The 20,472-nt window shown below is 43.2% G+C and overlaps 1 protein-coding gene across 1 annotated transcript in view; it reads right to left on the bottom strand.

The window, feature by feature from the left end:
- Positions 1 to 11,583: 11,583 nt before the first annotated feature.
- The window catches only part of CPNE9 (copine family member 9), a 66,286-nt gene continuing 57,397 nt past the window's right edge, over positions 11,584 to 20,472 (bottom strand). The window contains exons 15-20 of the mRNA XM_070933508.1: positions 19,921 to 20,102; positions 17,574 to 17,701; positions 15,819 to 15,921; positions 14,723 to 14,780; positions 14,101 to 14,174; positions 11,584 to 11,754 (exon numbers count right to left, since the gene is read on the bottom strand). Of these exons, the coding sequence (XP_070789609.1) occupies positions 11,602 to 11,754; positions 14,101 to 14,174; positions 14,723 to 14,780; positions 15,819 to 15,921; positions 17,574 to 17,701; positions 19,921 to 20,102 (698 nt within the window). The 3' untranslated portion in view covers positions 11,584 to 11,601. The remainder of the gene's footprint in view (positions 11,755 to 14,100; positions 14,175 to 14,722; positions 14,781 to 15,818; positions 15,922 to 17,573; positions 17,702 to 19,920; positions 20,103 to 20,472) is intronic.

The following is a 20,472-nucleotide window of genomic DNA, read 5'->3' as shown; positions in this document are numbered from 1 at the left end:
GTGTGTGTGTGCAGGTCGGTTGCCAGTTTGTGTGTGTGCAGGTTAGTTGCCAGTTCATGTGTGTATGTGTGTAGGTTGGTTGCCAGTTTGTGTGTGTGGATGTCGGTTGCCAGTCGTGGTCCCCCCCCAGAGGAAACTGGGCTCTGATACAGAAAAGGAGTCAGGTAGAAAAAAAAATCTCGATGTGCGATGGGAAACCAACTTCCCTTTATTTTTGGATCTCGCTGATGAAAAGTGGGATTTGACTTCCAGAGAAAGACGAGAAAGAGAGAGAGAGAGAGAAAAAAGAAAACCTGCTTTGATGCACACCTTAAGTGCCTTCAAAGCATTTCGTATCCACCGGGCCCCTGTCATTTATTATCCTGTAGTTCATGCACAGAAATATAAGATTTCCTGGAGATTTACAGAATTGTGAGAAGTGTGGGGGAGGGGGGTGTTACCCAAGTTGGTTCTGTTGAGAGCAGTAAAATACAATAATTTTTTTTGGCAGAATGATACATTAAACAAACTAAGAGTTACGTGTGTCCCTGTTCTCCAAACAGTTTAGAGATGTTTCTACTTGTATTGGTATTTTACCTGGCAGAAAACAGAGATGACCTTTAACCACAACTTTAATGAAGGCCTGATTTAAAAGCGTACTTAATACCTGTCAATAGTAGCTTGCAAAATATTGTGAACTTCACAAGAAATCAAAAGACAGAATAGTGAGAAACAGAGGGATAGTCTATGTTGGTTTCTAATTTAATACAGGTAGGTATGTTTTGCCAAGTGATCAGGTGCCCAGGCAGTTGCTTCTTTTGGATCCAGAGACAATGAACACTGCAGTAAACAAAAGGATTTTAAGCTTTATTGTTAGCTCAAGCAAACAAATTTAAAAGGATAACAAAAAACATACATACTAAGCAAGATAACAGCTGACTCTCTTACAGGCTGCCAGGAGCTCCTTAATAACAATAGCAGAGATATCCCAAGGGCAGCCAATTTTCACAGTACCTAATGTTGGTTCCCTGCATTAGTTCCTCATTAATAACAAACCCGCAGTTTTTATCAAAACCTGACACCATGATTTCATGTTCCTGCTATGTTGAGACTGCAAGCCGTGAATTTAACTGGATGGCACCTGACTCTGGGATGGGAATTGAAAGACTTTTGGGTGGGTAGGAAACTTTGAAGATATATGGAAATAATCTTCCCACCTACCCCTTCTCCTTTTGTTCAGCAAGCTAGAATGAAAACCAAGCAGACTACCGGTAGCTAGCCCAGAATGAACTTGAAACTTCTAGACTTTTCTTAATATAAAGGTGAAATCAAAATATGTCACCAAACTGGTTGAAATAACCGTGGTCTTCCATATTGTCACTACAATGTAATGCCCCAATGGATAGCTGTTTGAAAGCAGTTGTGGAGTTCCCTGATCCAAAAGTGAAATGCTGCCAGTTTGGCCCAATTCGGCAGAACCAGTAGCGATGGCAGTGGGTGGTTTGGAGAACTGGTAGCGACTGCAGCGCAAGGCTCCGCCCACCCACCCAAAAGCTGTTTTTTACCCTCGGCGCATGTGCAGAAGGATTTCTGCATGCGCAGTGGGTCCCCGCGCTCACACTTCTGAACCAGTAGGGAAGTAGATTTCACCCCTGCCCTGATCTATAAGGCACAGTAAGCACATGAAATCTGGTCCACAGCTTGTAGACTTGCAGGAAGTTGTGGAAAATAGAAAGGAATAGGAATGGGATAGGGGTAGGGGTAGGGGTAGGGATAGGATAGGATAGGATAGGATAGGATAGGATAGGAGAAGAATAGAATAGAATAGAATAGAATAGAATAGAATAGAATAGAATAGAATAGAATAGAATAGAATAGAATAGAATAGAACTCTTTATTGACCAAGTGTGATTGGACACACAAGGAATTTGTCTTGGTGCATACGCTCTCAGAGTACATAAAAAAAGAATGGAAAGAAAGTTATCTTGCTCATGCTTCAAAGACTGCCTTATATTTACTGCCAATATTAAATCTCCTTGCATTCGTCCCTCCAAAGCAGTGCCTCTCAACCTTGGCAACTTGAAAATGTGTGGACTTCAGTTTGCAGAATTCCCTGGCCAGCATGACCGTGTGAAGTCCATATGTCTTCAAACTGCCAAGGTTGAGGAAAAACTGCTCCAAAGTATTGCAAGTAGGGTGGATTTTTAGTTTATTCTCTTCATGCAGTAAAGTGGTACCTTCTCAACGATAGCTGTTTTTAGAGTAGCAGTCCTATGAAAGCCTTTTAAAAGTTGAAAGACAAAAAAGGTAGATCAAACAGTAGTTTAATTCCAATTATTCTGTAAGAATGAAAATGAAATATCCAGGTGTTATAATGATACACTTGAAATTGTAACACTATCTAACTGATTTTTAATTTGCATATTTTATATTATTAAATCAGTCATTAATGCATACCATTTAATTTTTGTATTGTCCTTTTTCAATTATAAATTAATTAGAACAAGTGCCAAGAAAAATAAAAGTCACACATTAATCCTGTTATTTGAAGAAATCTGAGCTATTTCAGGTTCTCCAGTGGTTTTTTTTAATTACTAAATTTTGGCTTATAATATGTTGGATATTTAAAACAAATACAGCATAAATGATAACTTGACCTACTGTGAGAATTTTTGTCACATGGCTGTAGGGATGCTGAGATGGTCGGAAGCACGAAAACTGGTCATAAGTAACTTTTTTTAGCACCGTTATAACTTCAAATGGTTACTAAATGAATGATTGTAACAGTATGAAGTCTTCTGTGCATCCAGACCTTGTGAAATAAATATATAGTTATCCCTTTGTTCCTTTGTTAGACTTACAAGGTTAATTCTGAGTTTGGAGGAATAGATGGTTTTGATACTGTTACAATTTGGCATGAACCAAACAATTTCTGTGATTCTGAAATGGATAGTAACAGTCCATATTATTTGTTGGGTAGTTTTGGTCTCTCATTATGAAGTTTAAGAGCATGGTGGCTCACCTGGTTACAACTCAAGGTTGACAATCAACAAGCCTATGTTCGAGACCCGAGTGATGCTGTGTGATGGAGCGAGCTCCGGTCATTTGCTCCACTTCTGACATGAATGTGAATGCAATGATGAAGCTGAGTCTGTCACACATGGAGCATCACATTTGTAGCTTATCGTTATTATCCTGTACCAATTGTCACAGTTTAATTCCATGATATATACTCAGTGTACCCGTGGGTGATTACCTTGACAGGAATATGGTATGGCATTGAAGATCTTTCAGGGGTAAGTATAATTTATTACATTACCCAATTGTAGTCCCATTAAAAAAGGCAGTAACTATAATCTCTTTAAAATCCAGTTTTAAATGTATTGGAAACAAAGCTTCCAAAAGATGGCACTCTAACTTTGGCCATCCCTATCAACTTTTGCAGCTACAGCTGGGAATTGGAGAAGGCTCCCCAAAGCAAGAACAGGGCAATTGCACCTTCATTTTCTGTTGCTGGCTTTTAATTAACACGACATCTTTGGAGACTTTTCAAGCAAAAGTCATTACACACCGGAGATTTAATGGAACAGCTACTAAGGAAACATCTCTCTGCCGTAAGCAGTGAAAAGGAATGAAACTTGGTAGGATTACAGATGATCATTTCCACTGTGAAGTTGTTGTGAATGGAATCCAGGGTATAAATAAAGAAGGCACCAAGAAAGAATATTTGTAGCTCGGGCTTGAAATGAGGGAACCTTGGTGCTGTCTGAACTTGATTGTTTTCTTGCAGACATTTCACTACCCAAACTAGGTAACATCATCAGTGCTAACATCTGAGCCATGCTGGCTCAGGAATTCTGGGAATTGAAGTCCACAGTTCATAAAGTTACCATAGTTTCCCATCCCTGTTCTTGGTTGATTGCAAGCAGGCAATGGAGTCGGGCTGTGAAATTAGGATGAAGCTGCCGTAACTAAAGATGAAGTAAATTCAAATACATAGAAGACAAAAACCCAGGAATCTTGTCTAAAAGATCCCTTTGGGGGAAGTAAATAAGAAGAAAACAAGTCCTTAAGAAAACAAAGGGGAAAAAAACCCCAGAACTGATGAAGCTTCTTGAATGAGAAGCGAAACATCTTCAAGGAAAAAAACAATCCAGATGATGGTAGCTCCCTCCTCAGCCCCGCCTCCCCGCCACCACCACTACATGCATCAGTTTACTCTTACTTGAACTGAACCACATTTGCCATTTGGCTGACCATTCACTCCAAAGAGGTCTTTCCTTAGCTCTTCGCAATCACATTTTTTTTACTTACTGTGAATAACATGATATTGGCCAGCCCAAGACAAGATCATTTTTGAACCAGTTAAAAGGCACCAATCCCAGCACAGATCCTTAATGGACACATCTTCCTACCTTTTGCCAAGAATGTTGCCCATTTGCCCATGTAGATGCCTGACTAGGTGGCTCAGTGGCTAAGACACTGAGCTTGTCGATCAGAAAGGTCGGCGGTTCGAATACCTAGTACAGGTCTCCTGTGAGTGGGGGGTTGGACTAGATGACCTCCAAGGTCCCTTCCAACTCTTACTATTTGTTCTACTCTGCATTCTGGTTTTTAATCAATTGTTGTTATGCCTTTGGAGAGCCTATTTGGTGTAGTGATTAGGGCATCAGGCCAGGAGATTGTGAGTCCTAGTCCCACTTTAGACATGAAGCCAGCTGGGTGAGCTTGGCCTAGTCTCTCTCTCAGCCCTAAGAGGCAGGACAAAGCACTTCCAAAAACATTTACCAATAAAACTGCAGGGACATGCCAGGAGTCAACACTGACTCGGAGGCAGGGAAAAAAATACATCTTTTCGGGGAACTCTTGCGTTGTCAAGGTATAACAAGTTGCCATACAAATGGTGTTTTTCTCCTTCTTCTGCATCTGAGATTGAAACGTAGATGAAACGTTGAAACTTTGTAGAACCAAGCAGGTGGCTTCCGAATTGAGATTATGGCATCATTTTTAGGGTTTAATTCAAGCCCTGATTTTGGCATTTGTGTTTTAACAATTGTTACTCTATTTCTCCTATAATGTTGTCTTCAGTAGAGGATCTAATGCTGATCTAATGCATGTGAAATGACCCATTTCAGTTTGCTGATGGACAATCTTGATGCCTCTGCTCCAACAAGAGCAACTTTGCTTTAGTTTGGGTTCTGACATGTCAAGTATGCATAGCGTACATATATTTGCAGCACTGAACTTTCTAATTGTCTCTGGACAGATCAGCAACAAGACATGATTTCAGACTGTTACCCCCAAGGTCAGTGATCAAAATTTAGATGCTTGGCAACTGACTCATATTTATGACGGTTTTAGTGTCCCGGGGTCATAGAATCATGTTTTGCGACCTTCTGACAAGCAAAGACAATGGGGAAGACAAGTTCACTTAACAACTGTGTCACTAATTTAACAAGTGCAGTGATGCATTTAAGAACTCTGGCAAGGAAGGTCATAAAATGGGGCAAAGGTCACTTAAATGCCTCGCTTAGCGTGAGAAATTTGGGGTTCAATTGTCCTAAGCTGAGGACTACCTGCATCATATTGACATTCTCCTGGTTCTCAATGGGCAGAATATTAGACTGGGTTACCATTCCAAAAATCAGTACAAGTAGTCCTCAACATACAACCACAATTGAACCCAAAAGTTCTCTAGGTAAGCAAGACAGATATCAAGTGATGTGCCCCATTTTTTTGCTTCAGTTGTTAAGCGAACCTCTGTATTAAGGAAACCATGCAGTTGTTAAGGGAATCTAATTTCCCCGATCGACTTGACTTGTCAGGATCCAGCTGGGAAGGTTGCAAATGGTGATGACATGACCCTGGGACACTGCAGCCATTATAAATACATGCCAGTTGCCAAGCACCCAAATTTTGATCACACGATCATGGAGATGCTGCAATGGTCGTAAGCCACTTTTTTCAGTGCTGTTGTAAATTTGAATGGTGGTCATTAAATGGTGATAAGTCGAGGACTATCTGTATAGACATGTTTTTATAAACTAAATATTTAGTTTGTGGATTTGTGAATTCTTATACAGTAATCTCTCTCAGTATTTCTCAATCTTAGTGACTTGAAGTGTGGACTACAGCTCCCAGAATTCCTTCTCCAGCTGGCTAAGGAATTCTGGGAGTTGAAGTCCGCACATCTTCAAGTTGAGAAGTTGCTCTATCTTAAAGTTGAACATATTATTTGACAAAAGAGAGCTGAGATACAAGAGCTCCTGCGAGTTTAGATAGATGATTAAATATACCTTGCAGGATCAAAATCCGAATTTTGATCACACAAACATGGGGATGCTGCCATGGTCATAAGTGTGAAAAATAGTCATAAGTCACCTTTTTTTAGTGGCATGGTAATTTTCAACGGTCACTAAATGAACTTTTGTAATTTGAGGACCATCTGTACTGGTTTTGATTCTCATTTCACTAAATATGAATTAATTTTAATTCCACCTCCCGCCTTCAACTTACTGTCACATTAAATATTAGAACAGCAAATTATTAATCCTACAGTAGATGGATTGGGAGGCCAGGGAAGATTTGAGAAAGAGGGACAAGAGATGGAGGAGAATAAATGAGAAGGCAAATAAGAGACTTAATCCCCAGATCTTCTGCCTGGCCATCAGCTATGTGCCCCTATTACTGCCCCCAAACCAGCAATTGCTTACCTGTTCTAAGGTAACCCAGGAACGGAGGCCCTTCCTCTACATTCACTGGAGCTCTTTGGACAAAAATGACGACATAGTAGCATCAAGTCAAGGTTGAGACAGCAGCCCAGCTCCTGCCTCTAGCGAATGAGCTGAGGCAAACCTCCTGTCAGCTGCTTCTGTGGCAGGTCCAGGAAAGCTGTGCTCTCTTTTCAGAAAAAGAAGAACTAAAGTAGGCCACCCACTCCGCAGAAGCGGGAATTCTCTCTCCCCATCTGCTTGCTAGTTTCAAGCAGTTGAACCTCACGGGCTACGTGATAAATAGTTATCCCTAGTGGAGTGTCCCAAGGACTTGAAAAAAACCTATCATGGGTTAAAAGAAACAGCTTGTATGTCCCCAAGCATTTGACCAGCTGAAATGGTCGTTCTGGACCTGAGCTGGAAAAAAGAAGGTATATGCATACAGTACACACACAGACACACACACAGAGGACTAAGAAATGAGTGCACTTTAGCCAGGCCATTTTTGGTTCTTTAAGAACAATGAGTCCCTCCTGGAGCAGGTATGGGGAACCATGGCCCTTTTATGACTTGTGGACTTCAACTCTGGGAGTTGAAATCCACAAGTCATAAAAGGACCGTGGAATTCTGGGAGCTGAAGGACTCGGGAATTCTGGGAGTTGAAGTCCACAAGTCATAAAAGGACCGTGGAATTCTGGGAGTTGAAGGACTCGGGAATTCTGGGAGTTGAAGTCCACAAGTCATAAAAGGACCGTGGAATTCTGGGAGTTGAAGGACTCGGGAATTCTGGGAGTTGAAGTCCACAAGTCATAAAAGGACCGTGGAATTCTGGGAGTTGAAGGACTCGGGAATTCTGGGAGTTGAAGTCCACAAGTCATAAAAGGACCGTGGAATTCTGGGAGTTGAAGGACTCGGGAATTCTGGGAGTTGAAATCCACAAGTCATAAAAGGACCGTGGAATTCTGGGAGCTGAAGGACTCGGGAATTCTGGGAGTTGAAGTCCACAAGTCATAAAAGGACCGTGGAATTCTGGGAGTTGAAGGACTCGGGAATTCTGGGAGTTGAAGTCCACAAGTCATAAAAGGACCATAGAATTCTGGGAGTTGAAGGACTCGGGAATTCTGGGATTTGAAATCCACAAGTCATAAAAGGACCGTGGAATTCTGGGAGTTGAAGGACTCAGGAATTCTGGGATTTGAAATCCACAAGTCATAAAAGGACCGTGGAATTCTGGGAGCTGAAGGACTCGGGAATTCTGGGAGTTGAAGTCCACAAGTCATAAAAGGACCGTGGAATTCTGGGAGTTGAAGGACTCGGGAATTCTGGGAGTTGAAGTCCACAAGTCATAAAAGGACCGTGGAATTCTGGGAGTTGAAGGACTCAGGAATTCTGGGATTTGAAATCCACAAGTCATAAAAGGACCATAGAATTCTGGGAGTTGAAGCACTCGGGAATTCTGGGAGTTGAAGTCCACAAGTCATAAAAGGACCATGGAATTCTGGGATTTGAAATCCACAAGTCATAAAAGGACCATAGAATTCTGGGAGTTGAAGCACTCGAGAATTCTGGGAGTTGAAGTCCACAAGTCATAAAAGGACCATGGAATTCTGGGAGCTGAAGGACTCGGGAATTCTGGGAGTTGAAGTCCACAAGTCATAAAAGGACCATAGAATTCTGGGAGTTGAAGCACTCGGGAATTCTGGGAGTTGAAGTCCACAAGTCATAAAAGGACCATAGAATTCTGGGAGTTGAAGGACTCAGGAATTCTGGGATTTGAAATCCACAAGTCATAAAAGGACCATAGAATTCTGGGAGTTGAAGCACTCGGGAATTCTGGGAGTTGAAGTCCACAAGTCATAAAAGGACCATGGAATTCTGGGATTTGAAATCCACAAGTCATAAAAGGACCATAGAATTCTGGGAGTTGAAGGACTCGGGAATTCTGGGAGTTGAAGTCCACAAGTCATAAAAGGACCATGGAATTCTGGGAGCTGAAGGACTCGGGAATTCTGGGAGTTGAAGTCCACAAGTCATAAAAGGACCATAGAATTCTGGGAGTTGAAGTCCACATGTCATAAAAGGGCCCTGGTTCCCCACCCCTGATCCTGGAACAATTTGGACAGACAAAAAGAAAGTATGTAAAAGGAATGGGGGTGACAGAGAATAGAGAAAAAACAGTAGTTCTCATGACTGACATTGCAATAGACCTTTCCCAGGATACTTACAAACCAGTTATGATGGCTAAATCCCTTCTTCTCGTCACATGACCGTATGTTGGACCATTTATGGCTGTTTGCAGTGTCCTACAGTCGTGATGTTTTACGTCAGTTTTGCCAAAAACTTGGCCTTCCCCAGAGAGAACCATTGGTTCATTTTGCAACTGTGGAATTAATTTAATGACTGGTGCTCATTTTACAACTGGTGGTTTTTCGCTTAATGATCGCTGCAGCAAAGGCTGTGAAATCCAGTCGGTCATTTGGGGGGACCTGTTTTACAATTGCTACAACTCATCATCATGATGGGCATTACAGTCATAAATTGAGGACCACCTTTATTCCTTGCCCACAACTCTGATCCCAGTCTCACTAAGCTGGCCATTTCATATAAGGGGGAAAAGTAGAAACCAAATGAGGACACCAGACTGAATTATAATCACTAGAGACAAGGCGGTCAGAATGTCAAGTGTCAGCGTCTCAGCACTGACATAGAAAAGGGAGGATGAAGCCTGAACTTTTGCCTGCTGAATCCCTTTGAAGATTCGGTCTCCTCGGAGATGAGGAGGGGGGAAACATTCCTGTGAACTGACGGGAAAAGGAATCAGGAGAGTGACTTGGAAGATAGCCAATGAGAAGCAGAGAATTGAGGATCGGAAAGGGAGGGATTGGGGGGCAAAGGTCAGTATTGACCGCAAAGAGTCAGGATCCGGTTGCTGTGCTCGAATAAAGTGAAAATTTCCTTAAAGATCGGCAGTTTGGAAGTTCATTTATTTTAAGATAGCATTGAAACCTGACATCAAGTCTGTATAACTCCTTTTATGGATTTTGATGAGCACTTTCAAATGTTCCTCTCCTGAGCCTTTTGCTAACCTAAGAATTTATTACTTGGACCTCATTCACCCAATTCCTGCTAACTCTGCTTGCTGGAAAATCCCAAATGTTTCCCTCCAACCTTTCAAAGAATTTCGCCTACAACTTCTCCCTTCCATTCTATCCAAACATATTTCAGGTCATAGCCTTTTTCTAAGATGTTGACGTTGGATTGTCTCCCTGAGGAAATGCACCCACTGATGGAAAAAGTCCCCATCTTCTGCTAGAAAAACAAAAACAAAAAGGAAGTATCAACCTAAGTTAGAATTGGTAAGGAAAAAAGCAAGAAAATTTCTGTGCCAGGTACTAGTGTAAATTTATGTTAGCTTTTCCTTGTTTTAATTCCATGTTGTAACTTCTTGTCCAGAAGTGTCCGCATCCCATTATTTTCTCAGATTAGCAATGCAGGTGGCTGCAGCAGACTGGCAATTTGCATTGAATAAAAGATGTCTGAAAACTACCGCTGTGTAAATGTAAGTAGGAGTGGACAGAGAAATCCTCTCTCTTGAACACATCCTCCCCCCACCCCCTTGTCTGGGAAGCCTAGTGACAGGAACTCAACACTGACCAAAAAGAACAGAATAACAGAGTTAACAGGAAGGGACCTTGGAGGTCTTCTAGTCCAACCCCGTTCAAGCAGGAGACCCTATGCCATTCCAGACAAATGGCTGTCCAGTCTCTTCTTAAAAGTCTCCACCCAGTGTGGGGAGCACCCACACCTTCTGGAGGAAAGGTTCTACTGATTACTTGTTCTCACTTAGGAAATTTCTCCTTAGTTCTAGATTGCTTCGCTCCTTGATTAGTTTCCATCCATTGTTTCTTGTCCTGCCTTCTGGTGCTTTGGAGAATAGGTTAACATACACACACCCTTTTCCTTGTGGCAAAATATTGGAACACTGCTAACGTGTCACCCCTTATCCTTCTTTTCATTAGACTAAGGGTAAATGCAAAGGTTCCCCTCACACATATGTGCTAGTTGTTCCCGACTCTAGGGGGCAGTGCTCACCTGTTTCAAAGCCGAAGAGCCAGTGCTGTCCGAAGATGTCTCCGTGGTCGTGTGGATGGCATGACTAAACGCCAAAGGCGCACAGAACGCTGTTACCTTCCCACCAAAGGCGGTCCCTATTTTTCTACTTGCATTTTTTTGTGTGTGCTTTCGAACTGCTAGGTTGGCAGAAGCTGGGACGAGTAACAGGAGCTCACCCCGTTATGCGGCACTAGGGATTCAAACCGCTGAACTGCCGACCTTTTGATCGACAAGCTCAGCGTCTTACCTGCTGAGCCACCACGTCCCTTTCACTAGACTAGACGTACTCAATTCCTGCAACCGTTCTTTATATATTTTAGCCTCCAGCCCCCTAATAATTTTCATTGCTCTTTTCGGCACTCTTTCCAGAATAAAATAGAATAAAATAGCCATATGAGAACCTGGGACCAAGGATACTTTATTGTCAATAACCAGGCAGAAAGAGGGCTCCATGGCACCTTACTATACAAACTGGTCTTGAAGTAAACACAGCTCCAGGATCCCCAGCATGCTGCTGCCCCCTTCTGAACTTCCTCTTTTGAGGCTCTTGCCCGGAATCATCTCCTTGAGATCCTGGGTAGAGCCACGCTTTTTGTGCTGGTGTCTCATCTGGTGTGTGAAGCGTGGCATTCATATCCTGCCCACTTCCTGGTAGTGAACTTCCTGTCCCCCCCTGATCTAGCCAGTTCTGAATGAAAGAGAGGAAAGAGCCCCTCTTGCCTAGGTGGAAAGCATCTTCCCAGTCCCAGCTGGAGCAGAATTATCTGAATGGCTTCTGACTGTGGAGAAGACAGAGCTACTGTGGTCTAGCAGAAAGAGGTTTGATGTCTCGGGTCTTCATATATGAAAGCAGCTGCTCTGGGATTTCGGCTAGGACATCTTTCGCCAGGCGTGCCATGCTTAAAATGTGGTTGCCAGAGTGGTCTACGTAGTCTCGGAAGGGCACAAACTGTAACAGCAGGAAAGACACAAAAAGGCAATGGGTACCAAATTAGACTCCCAAGTCTGGTGCAGTCTTGTTGGTTATCATTAGCAACAGAAGAAGGAAAGTTTCATATTTCCCAACTCAGTTTACCTGAGCAAAGATATGAGGGCTGAATACCCACCCATATTACATAGCAATAGCATTTAGGCTTATATACCGCTCCATAGCACTTTATATCACTTTCTGGGCAGTTAATAATGTAGGAATATTATTTGCATATTGCCCATAACAATCTGGGTCTTCATTTTACCGACCTCGGAAGGATGGAAGGATGAGTCAACCTTGAGCCTTGTCAGGATCGAACTCCAGACTGTGGGCAGAGTTTGCCTGCAATACTGCACTTTAACCGCTGCGCCACCAGTACCCATTTCTGTTGCCCTAGAAATATGTAGGTCCACTCTATCATATGGCCAATATTTTTATTTTATTTTCTTATGCCCACTGGCAATTCAAGTCCATAAAACAAACACTGAGATTGATCATAGCTCATCTGTATAAATTTTGCAAGAAGCTAAGATGCTCAAATAAGTACGGTATTTTCCAGACTTAATTCTTTTTTAATTCCCAAATCCCAGCCATGAACAGCAACCAAAATCCTGCTCTTTCTCTTGGACACATGAACTTTGCACACTATCCTTTGCACTGCAAGGATAAGTTAATATTGTAAAATGATATCAAAATAAATGCCATATTTTCAGGCTGACAATCTGATCTGGATGATAAAGTAAGGGTTGATGTCCAGTCCTCTAGCTCATGAAGGGGTACTTTGATCAGCACATAGTATTGTATAAAGCCACAGGCATAGATGATAATCATGGCAGACATTTTCATGCAAGTATGTAGAGAAGTGCTGATGGAAGTGCAAGAGGAAATATGGTGTTGGTTAGGACAAGGAAAACACACCCTTTCCAAAAACACCTTCTCATGGAATTGTGAAACAATAGACCCTGCCTGTTCAGCCATAAAATACTTAGAAGTTTAAGAAATTTTGATAACACTGGAAGAAATAGGAGTGAGCGTAGGTTGTCGGAAGTAGTAAGTAAGTAAGTAAGTTAGTTGTCGGAAGCAAGATCATTATGAGATAAACCGATAAAAGGTAACTCACTAAAGGTAAATTACAGAATACAGAATAACAGAATTGGAAAGGACCTTGGAGGTCTTCTAGTCCATCAGGAAACCCTATACCGTTTCAGATAAATGGCTGTCCAATTTCTTCTTAAAAACCTCCAGTGATGGAGCACCCACGACTTCTGAAGGCAAGTCATTCCATTGATTGATTGATTGTTCTAGCTGTCAGGAAATTTCTTCTTATTTCTAGGTTGGTTCTCTTCTTGATTAGTTTCCATCCATTCTTGTTCTGCCTTCAGGTGCTTTGGAAAATAGGTTGACACTCAAAATATTGGAAGACTGCTATTGTGTCATCTCAGTCCTTCTCCTTTTTAGACATCATTGTCTTTGTAGTTATACCCAACCCCATATACCACCACACTAGTCAGTTATCTTGCTGTATCCAAATATGTAGATTTTAATTTTAAGTTATAGAGGTGTTGATAGGAGAGTTGCATCTCTGCCTTCTTTCATTTTGCTTTCACTGCCTCTGGTACCCTATGAAACTGTCAGGGTAATGAAGATTTAAAGCTGACCAGCTGCTGTAAGGCTGTGGACCAGGATGATGAACTGAGGATGAGTCAGCAGGGTTATTGCCACTTTAAGACTGAGGATGGGTCAGCAAGGTTATTGCCACTTTAAGAAGCTATCTACATAAGGGAGGCCATTAGAAGGCGTCTCACTCTCCTCGAGTATCTCTCTCCTCGTCCTGTTCTATCTGCATTGTAGTTCTCCGTGTAGAGTTGAAAATTGCCTGGTTGCCTGGTATGTGCCTACCATGTGTATGTCTGTATATAGAAGTCTTGTATATAAACCACTTTGTAATGACAAAACCACTGTGTCCTATATTTTGCTTCTGGGTTGTCTCAAAATAGTAGTCACGCTGTAAACACACTGACAGAAACTATCCATATTTCACCAGAATGATGTGCTGTTTTAAACAAATTTTGGGGAAAATGTTTCTCCTATAGAGGCAGATCAGAATGAACATCCTCTAACAAAAGGCTCCATGATGAGCATGGGAAGGCTCTCTTGGGGGAATAGTTCTTGCAAAACTCTTGATGATCATCAGTTAGAAATCCTAACAACTCACTCCTTGCATAGATTGACGCTGTTAAGAGAAACAAATCAGGAAGAGGACAATTCATCACAGAAACCTTCCTTTGGCCCATTCTAACCAGCCGATTCTCAAAGAAGAGTTACCTGTACAATGTCTCTCTCAGCATAACGCCCCCTGGAAGAGACCCGTACTTCATCTCCATCCAGCTCTTCCATAGCTGAAGATAAACAAACAAACAAAAGATCTGAACATTTGTTGCCATCTTCCAGGAGAACTATTACTCTATACTGACCCGGATGGAGAATAAATCTTAAGATCCTTATTTCTGCATTTTGCAAAGGGTCAGCAATAGGATAGGATAGGATAGGATAGGATAATAGAGTCGAGTCGAGTCGAGTCGAGTCGAGTCGAGTCGAGTAGAGTAGAGTAGAATAGCAGAGTTGGAAGGGACCTTGGAGGTCTTCTAGTCCAACCCCCTGCTTAGGCAGGAAACCCTATACCATTTCAGACAAACAATTGTCCAACCTCTTCTTAAAAACTTCCAGTGTTGGAGCATTCACAACTTCTGGAGGCAAGTTGTTCCACTGATTAACTGTTCTGCTATGAGGTTTTGCTTATGGGTGCAACCAGCCAAGGATTGGGGTGCCAGCCTTGATGTCTTGCCAACCTGCACTCCCCTCGAAACATCCAATCCGCTCATTGGGTTTCTCAAGACTCAATTCCCTGATCGCTTAAAATTCATCTGAATGGGAATGGGACACTTACCCCCAAACTCAGCAGGGCCCACTCCCACGATGATGACAGACATGGGCAAGGAAGAAGCCTGAAGAATAGAAGGTTTATTGTCTCCACTGCAATTTATTCAGTTTACAGCACAGAAAATAACCTACAGCCTTCCAAAGTTTTGGAACTTCTATTCCGCATTCTCATGTGCCAAAATGCCATGATGGCTGGTAAAATCAAGGTAGGGGAAGTATCTCCTGGGAGTCCTCGACTTATAACCACAGCTGAACCCAAATTTCTGTTGTTAAGCGAGATAGCTGTTAACCGAGTTTTGGCCCATTTTACAACTTTTCTTGTCACAGTTGTTAAGTGAATCACTAAGATAGTAACGTGATTAAGTGAATCCAGCTTCCCCATTGGCTTTGCTGGTCAGAAGGTCACGAAAGGCGATCACACAACCCCGGGACACTGCAACCATCATAAATATGAGCCAGTTGCCAAATATCCACATTTTGATCACAATTCAGTGGTGGGATTCAATTTTTTTTACTACCGGTTCTGTGGGTGTGGCTTGGTGGACGTGGCAGGGGAAGGATACTATAAAATCTCCATTCCCACCCCACTCCAGGAGGAAGGATATTGCAAAATCCCCATTCCCACCCCACTCCAGGAGGAAGGATATTGCAAAATCCCCATTTCCTCCCAATCAGCTGGGACTCAGGAGGCAGAGAATAGATGGGGCGGGGCTAGTCAGAGGTGGTATTTACCGGTTCTCCGAACTACTCAAAATTTCCACTACCGGTTCTCCAGAACTGGTCAGAACCTGCTGAAGCCCACCTCTGGATCACATGACCATGGAGATGCAGCAATGGTTATAAGTGTGAAAATGGTTGCAAGTCGAGGACTACTTGTACTTTAAGCCATCTGTGGGCACCTTTCTTGATACCCACACTCACACGCAAACACACAATTGATGACAGTGCACTGTCCCTTAGATATTTTTCTGCATGTGGGTGGCTCACACAGACTATTTAATGAGGATTCAGGGGTTTGGAGCTGGTAATGGTGCTTTTATGCCCCAAACTTTGACTTTATTCCTTTTCTTATTACCCGATGAGCTACACCAAGGCCGACTCACACTGACAATTGCTTCTTTAGTCTGCAGCATGTCGGAAATCACTCCATCGGTGATGATGAGAAGAACATAATACTGGGAGCCATCAGTGACCTGGGCAGCCAAACTGGGAAACAGAGAGAGAGAGAGACAGGAGAGTGATGGAGAACTCTGATTTCAGCACTTTGCTTCCCATAGCTTCCTTCAAAGTCCTGTCCACATTTCCCTTGTCAAAAAAAATTACAACGGCTGCCTTGTTAGTAAGCTACGAAAACGAGAAGCTGACTTAAGCTTTATTCGGAATCAGATTTGATACCTGTCAGTCCCAACTGACATCAGCTCTCTGCATTTGGACGCCTTGCACCTCTTCTTTTGCAGGTTGGACCTGGGTTATTCTGCAGGCAAGGCATAAGCTCTTCCCGCTGGGCCAACCTACCTTCCTTCCTTCCTCTTTCTTTCACCTCCTTTACCGCTGCACAAATCTTGCATGGGCCGCTGCCTTAATAGGTCAAGCAATGCAGATTGCAGTTGCCCGAGACACACTGGATTATTTTGGCTCTCAGAAGCCTTGGCTGAAAGTGGCCAACTTGACTCTTTCATTTTATTTATTTATATCCCACCTTTATTATTTTTACAAATAACTCAAGGTGGCAAACACATCCAACACACCTTCCTCCTCCTATTTTCTCTAAAACAACAACCCCTGTGGGGTGAATTGGGCTGTGAGAGCTGGACAGGCCTAAGGTTCACCCAGCTGGCTTTCATGATTAAGGCAGAAATTGAACTAAGAGCCTGGTGGCGCAGTGGACTAAACTGCTGTTAAAGTAGCACTTAGCTGCCAGCTGTCTGCAATTACTGCGAGTTCAAATCTCACCAGGCTTAAGGTTGACTCAGCCTTCCATCCTTCCGAGGTAGGTAAAATGAGGACCCGGTTTGTGGGGGCAATAAACTGACTTTGTATAAAATAGAACACCACTTGGGGGGGAGCAAAAAGCTCTACTAAGCAGGTATATACAAAAGTATGAAGGCTTAATACAAAAGTATGAAGGCTATTGCTTAAAAGCATTGTAAGCCGCCCTGAGTCTCCGGGGAAGGGCGGCATATAAATCAAACTAATAAATATAAATCAAACTAATAAACTCACAGTCTCCCACTTCCAAGCCTAGTGCCTTAACCACTAGATCAAATCGTTCTTCAAGGTTTCTGAGAGATAAGAAGACCAACAGGTGGCTTCCTGTTATGGCCTCTCCGTTGCCGGCTCCTCCAGCAGCTGAATCAGAGGCAGAGGAGGAGGAGGTGTGAGAGTCAGGGCAACCTGAGAGCTCCGAGGGGGAAGAGGGAGTGGAGTTGGGAAAGAGAGAGAGAGAGACAGAGCCAGGGCTGTCTGTCAGTCCTCAGATGGAGAGTCAACAGCCCCCAGGTCTGGAGGTGGATGATGAGAAAGAGGAACAGCTGGTCCAGTGCCTGATGTGCAGATGTGCAGAAGGCAGAGGAGAGGAGAGCAGTGGAAACCCGTGGGCCGATCCTTGGGAAGGAAGAGCCACCGCTGCTAGTGAAGCCCTACTCTAGCTTTGGGGATAAAAGGCAGGGAGTGGAGACGAATAGCAGACAACTATTCGTCTTCCGGCCAGCCAAACTTGTTAGCCTGCAGTGAGAGAGAAACTTTTTGCCATGGCTGCTGGCACTCCTAATTAAAGGAATCTCTGAGTTAACTTCAGAAGGTTTGTCACGTTTGGGGAAACTGGGTCCGAACACTTCCTCGTCTCCTCCCCCGCTTACCAGGCCACCTGGTTGATGACAGGTGCAAAGTTGGTGGGTCCGTAGAGCTGCACGGTACGTAGGCTTTGGAAATAGGATTCCAATACTCCTTCGATGCCCTCGCAGTTGGGATTGTCCGGGTTATTGTTCTAGGGAGACAATGGCACGGCTCAGCAATCTGGACAGTGCAGGCATGAGAGACTGTTCCCTGAACACTCAAAGGGCTCTAGAGCTGGGAATTCTGGGAGGGATGAAGAGCACTGTGTTGGGGAAGTCAATCCTTAAGCACTGATGGTGTTACCTAGTTTGGTAACAAAACGTCGGCAAGAAAACGACCAAGCTCAAAGAGCAGCAAGGATCCCACACTGTCAGACTTCTCCGACGCAGGGAAATTAGAACTTTGGGTTTTCCTAGTGAAAGACTCATAGAAGTCTACCTGAGAAATGCTTTTGATTGTTTTGGCTGGTCTACATGAACTGAAGCACCAACTAAATGTATAAGTGGCTATGGGTTTGAAGACCAGAATTGATTGTATAATTTAATCCATAAACATTAAAGGCCAAGTGAGTGGGAATGTCCATGGTGTGTTTGTGTGTGTGTGTTTGTGTGTGCGTAGAAGTCAAGAGGTCAGCAGTGTCCATCAACGTGATCTTTTTTTGACCCAACCTGCAAATGCCCTTGAGTAGGGCTGACCTTGACGTGTCCCTCACAATAACATTTTAGAAAAGAAATATTAAAAGATATAGTATTTAATTCTCTGAATTGGAAACCTTTCTTACTAACTTCTAATCAATGATGTATGGCTATGATAATTTATTCAGCGGTAAAGAAATGCTAAAAGACCTTTCTAGCTCTAATGCTATTTCTAATGTCACCATCATGAGGTAATACAATTTAATATTATAATAGAATTTTAAATAAATTCTTTCTGCGCACCACCATCAACTCCATTAATAGAATGATGATGACCTCAGAGATTCTCTAAAATAACTTCTTAAAATTAGCATGATTTTAGGGTTATAAATTAGCATGACCTAAAGAATTATAAAATCGGTAAAATCCCCCAAAACAGCAGCACAGAATTATATATGCCATTGTACAGCTGTGCTTTTCTTTCTTTACCAATTATCCTTTGTAATCAACAAAGGTGAATTCTGGCTGCACTGTGAATGACAGAAGAGTTACCTACCAGGAACAGAGAAAATAATTTTAAAATAATTAGTTAAAAAGATAACTGGAGGCATAGATAGTGAAATGACCTCAGAGCCTAGGCACAATACAGTTAGTCTCTGGGTTATGACCATCCATTCATTCAGTAACCATTGAAAGTTATGATGGGGCTGAAAAAATGACCGATCCTGGAAGTTTGGGGACTTGGCAACTGGTTCACTTTTACAATAATCACACTGTCAGCAATTCTGCCCATTATGGCTGCAATCTGGTTATAAAACAGGTTGGAATGTGACTGACCCTTTTTTTTGTGGTGGTTGTTAAGCAAACACAATGGTCCTTAAGTAACCAATGGTTTGCTAAGGTGTGATTTTGGCGAAGCCGTCATAAAACGGTGACTGTGGGATGCTGCAAATGTCCATAAATGTAAGTGTTGTGATCGCCTGAAGTTTGGTCATGTGGCTGCAGAGGGAGCTCAACCGTCAAATCTGAGTTATAACTCCCCTTATTTTGAGCCAGTTGTAACTTTGGACAGTCGCAAAGTAACCAGTCATAAATTGAGGACTACCTCAATCTAACTTTCAAGTGCCTCATTAGGAATGTGGAACCATGACGGAGTGTTTTACAGAACCGACCCCTGAGAAGGTCCTTTTTCTCTAAGAGCATAAGAAGCTCTCTCACAATGTATTCCTTCAACCCATCTTGTATATAGTAGATCTCCCCAATAGACATACTATTTCTAAAAGGTTCAAAGGTTTTCCCTGTCCAGGTGTGACCAACACAAGTGGGGAGGTGCTCATCTCCGATTCTCAGCCGAGGGAGCCTGCGTGGTCTGAGGGATGCTTCTGTCCTCCTGTGGCCAGCATGAAAATACGGAATGCAGTAATTTTCCCACCAAAGTGGTACCTATTTATCTACTCGCATTTGCATGCTTTCAAACTGCTAGGTGGGCAGGAGCTGGAGCAAGGAACGGGAGCTCATCCTGTTGTGCACTACTTGGGTCTCAAATTCGGGTTGTCGGGGCTTTCCAGCTGACAAGCTCAGTGTCTTAACTTTTGAGCCATCATGCCATCCCCCCTACTCTTTCAGATCCATTCAGATGAAGATGCCAGGGATGGGACTTGAGAGTTGGATGTGTATTGGCAGGCATTCTCCTGTTACGGTCCCTCCTGTCTTTGCCCAGGAAGTTCTTTCTTACCAAAGGGAACTGATGAGACACTTTGCCATCTGGTGGGATCTTGGCACCAAAGCCATAAGCAGGGAAAAGTTTGTCGCTGTCATAATCCTGGATGATTTCGCCAACTGCTTTCAGTGCCATGGCATAGGAGCTGAGTTGATAAGGGCTCATATAATGAAGAGAAGTGGGTTGTGAAGGGTTCCCTGTGGAAAGGTATTTTGTCAGTCTCAAAAATTCTGCATCTGCCTTTTCCCCCAGCCCAAAGATGTCATGCCCCCATTGGGGCCTGAATCTGCGGAGGAGGATGAGTTGGAGCTAGAGCCGACAGAGATCAAGGGGGCTGGTTCGTTGGCTTTGGAGGAATGTGGGGAGGAGCAGGCCAAAGCAGCCCAGGGCCCCTCAGGATTGGGACAGCTTGTTAGCAGGGAGGAATGGGGGCAGAATGACCGAGAGAGGGCAAGTGGTGGACAGGAGGAACGACAGAGCTCAAGCGATGAGCAAGGACCGCCCCCTCCTGATCCCAAAACATGGAGAGTGGAGAGAAGGCAGGAACAGCGCAGGCCAACCCAATGA

Source organism: Pituophis catenifer, unplaced genomic scaffold (genome assembly GCF_029215685.1).
Source record: "Pituophis catenifer annectens isolate HBS135680 unplaced genomic scaffold, rPitCat1.0.hap2 SCAF_2, whole genome shotgun sequence".
NCBI classification, from domain to species: domain Eukaryota; kingdom Metazoa; phylum Chordata; class Lepidosauria; order Squamata; family Colubridae; genus Pituophis; species Pituophis catenifer.
This window is presented reverse-complemented; position numbering and strand designations above follow the sequence as displayed.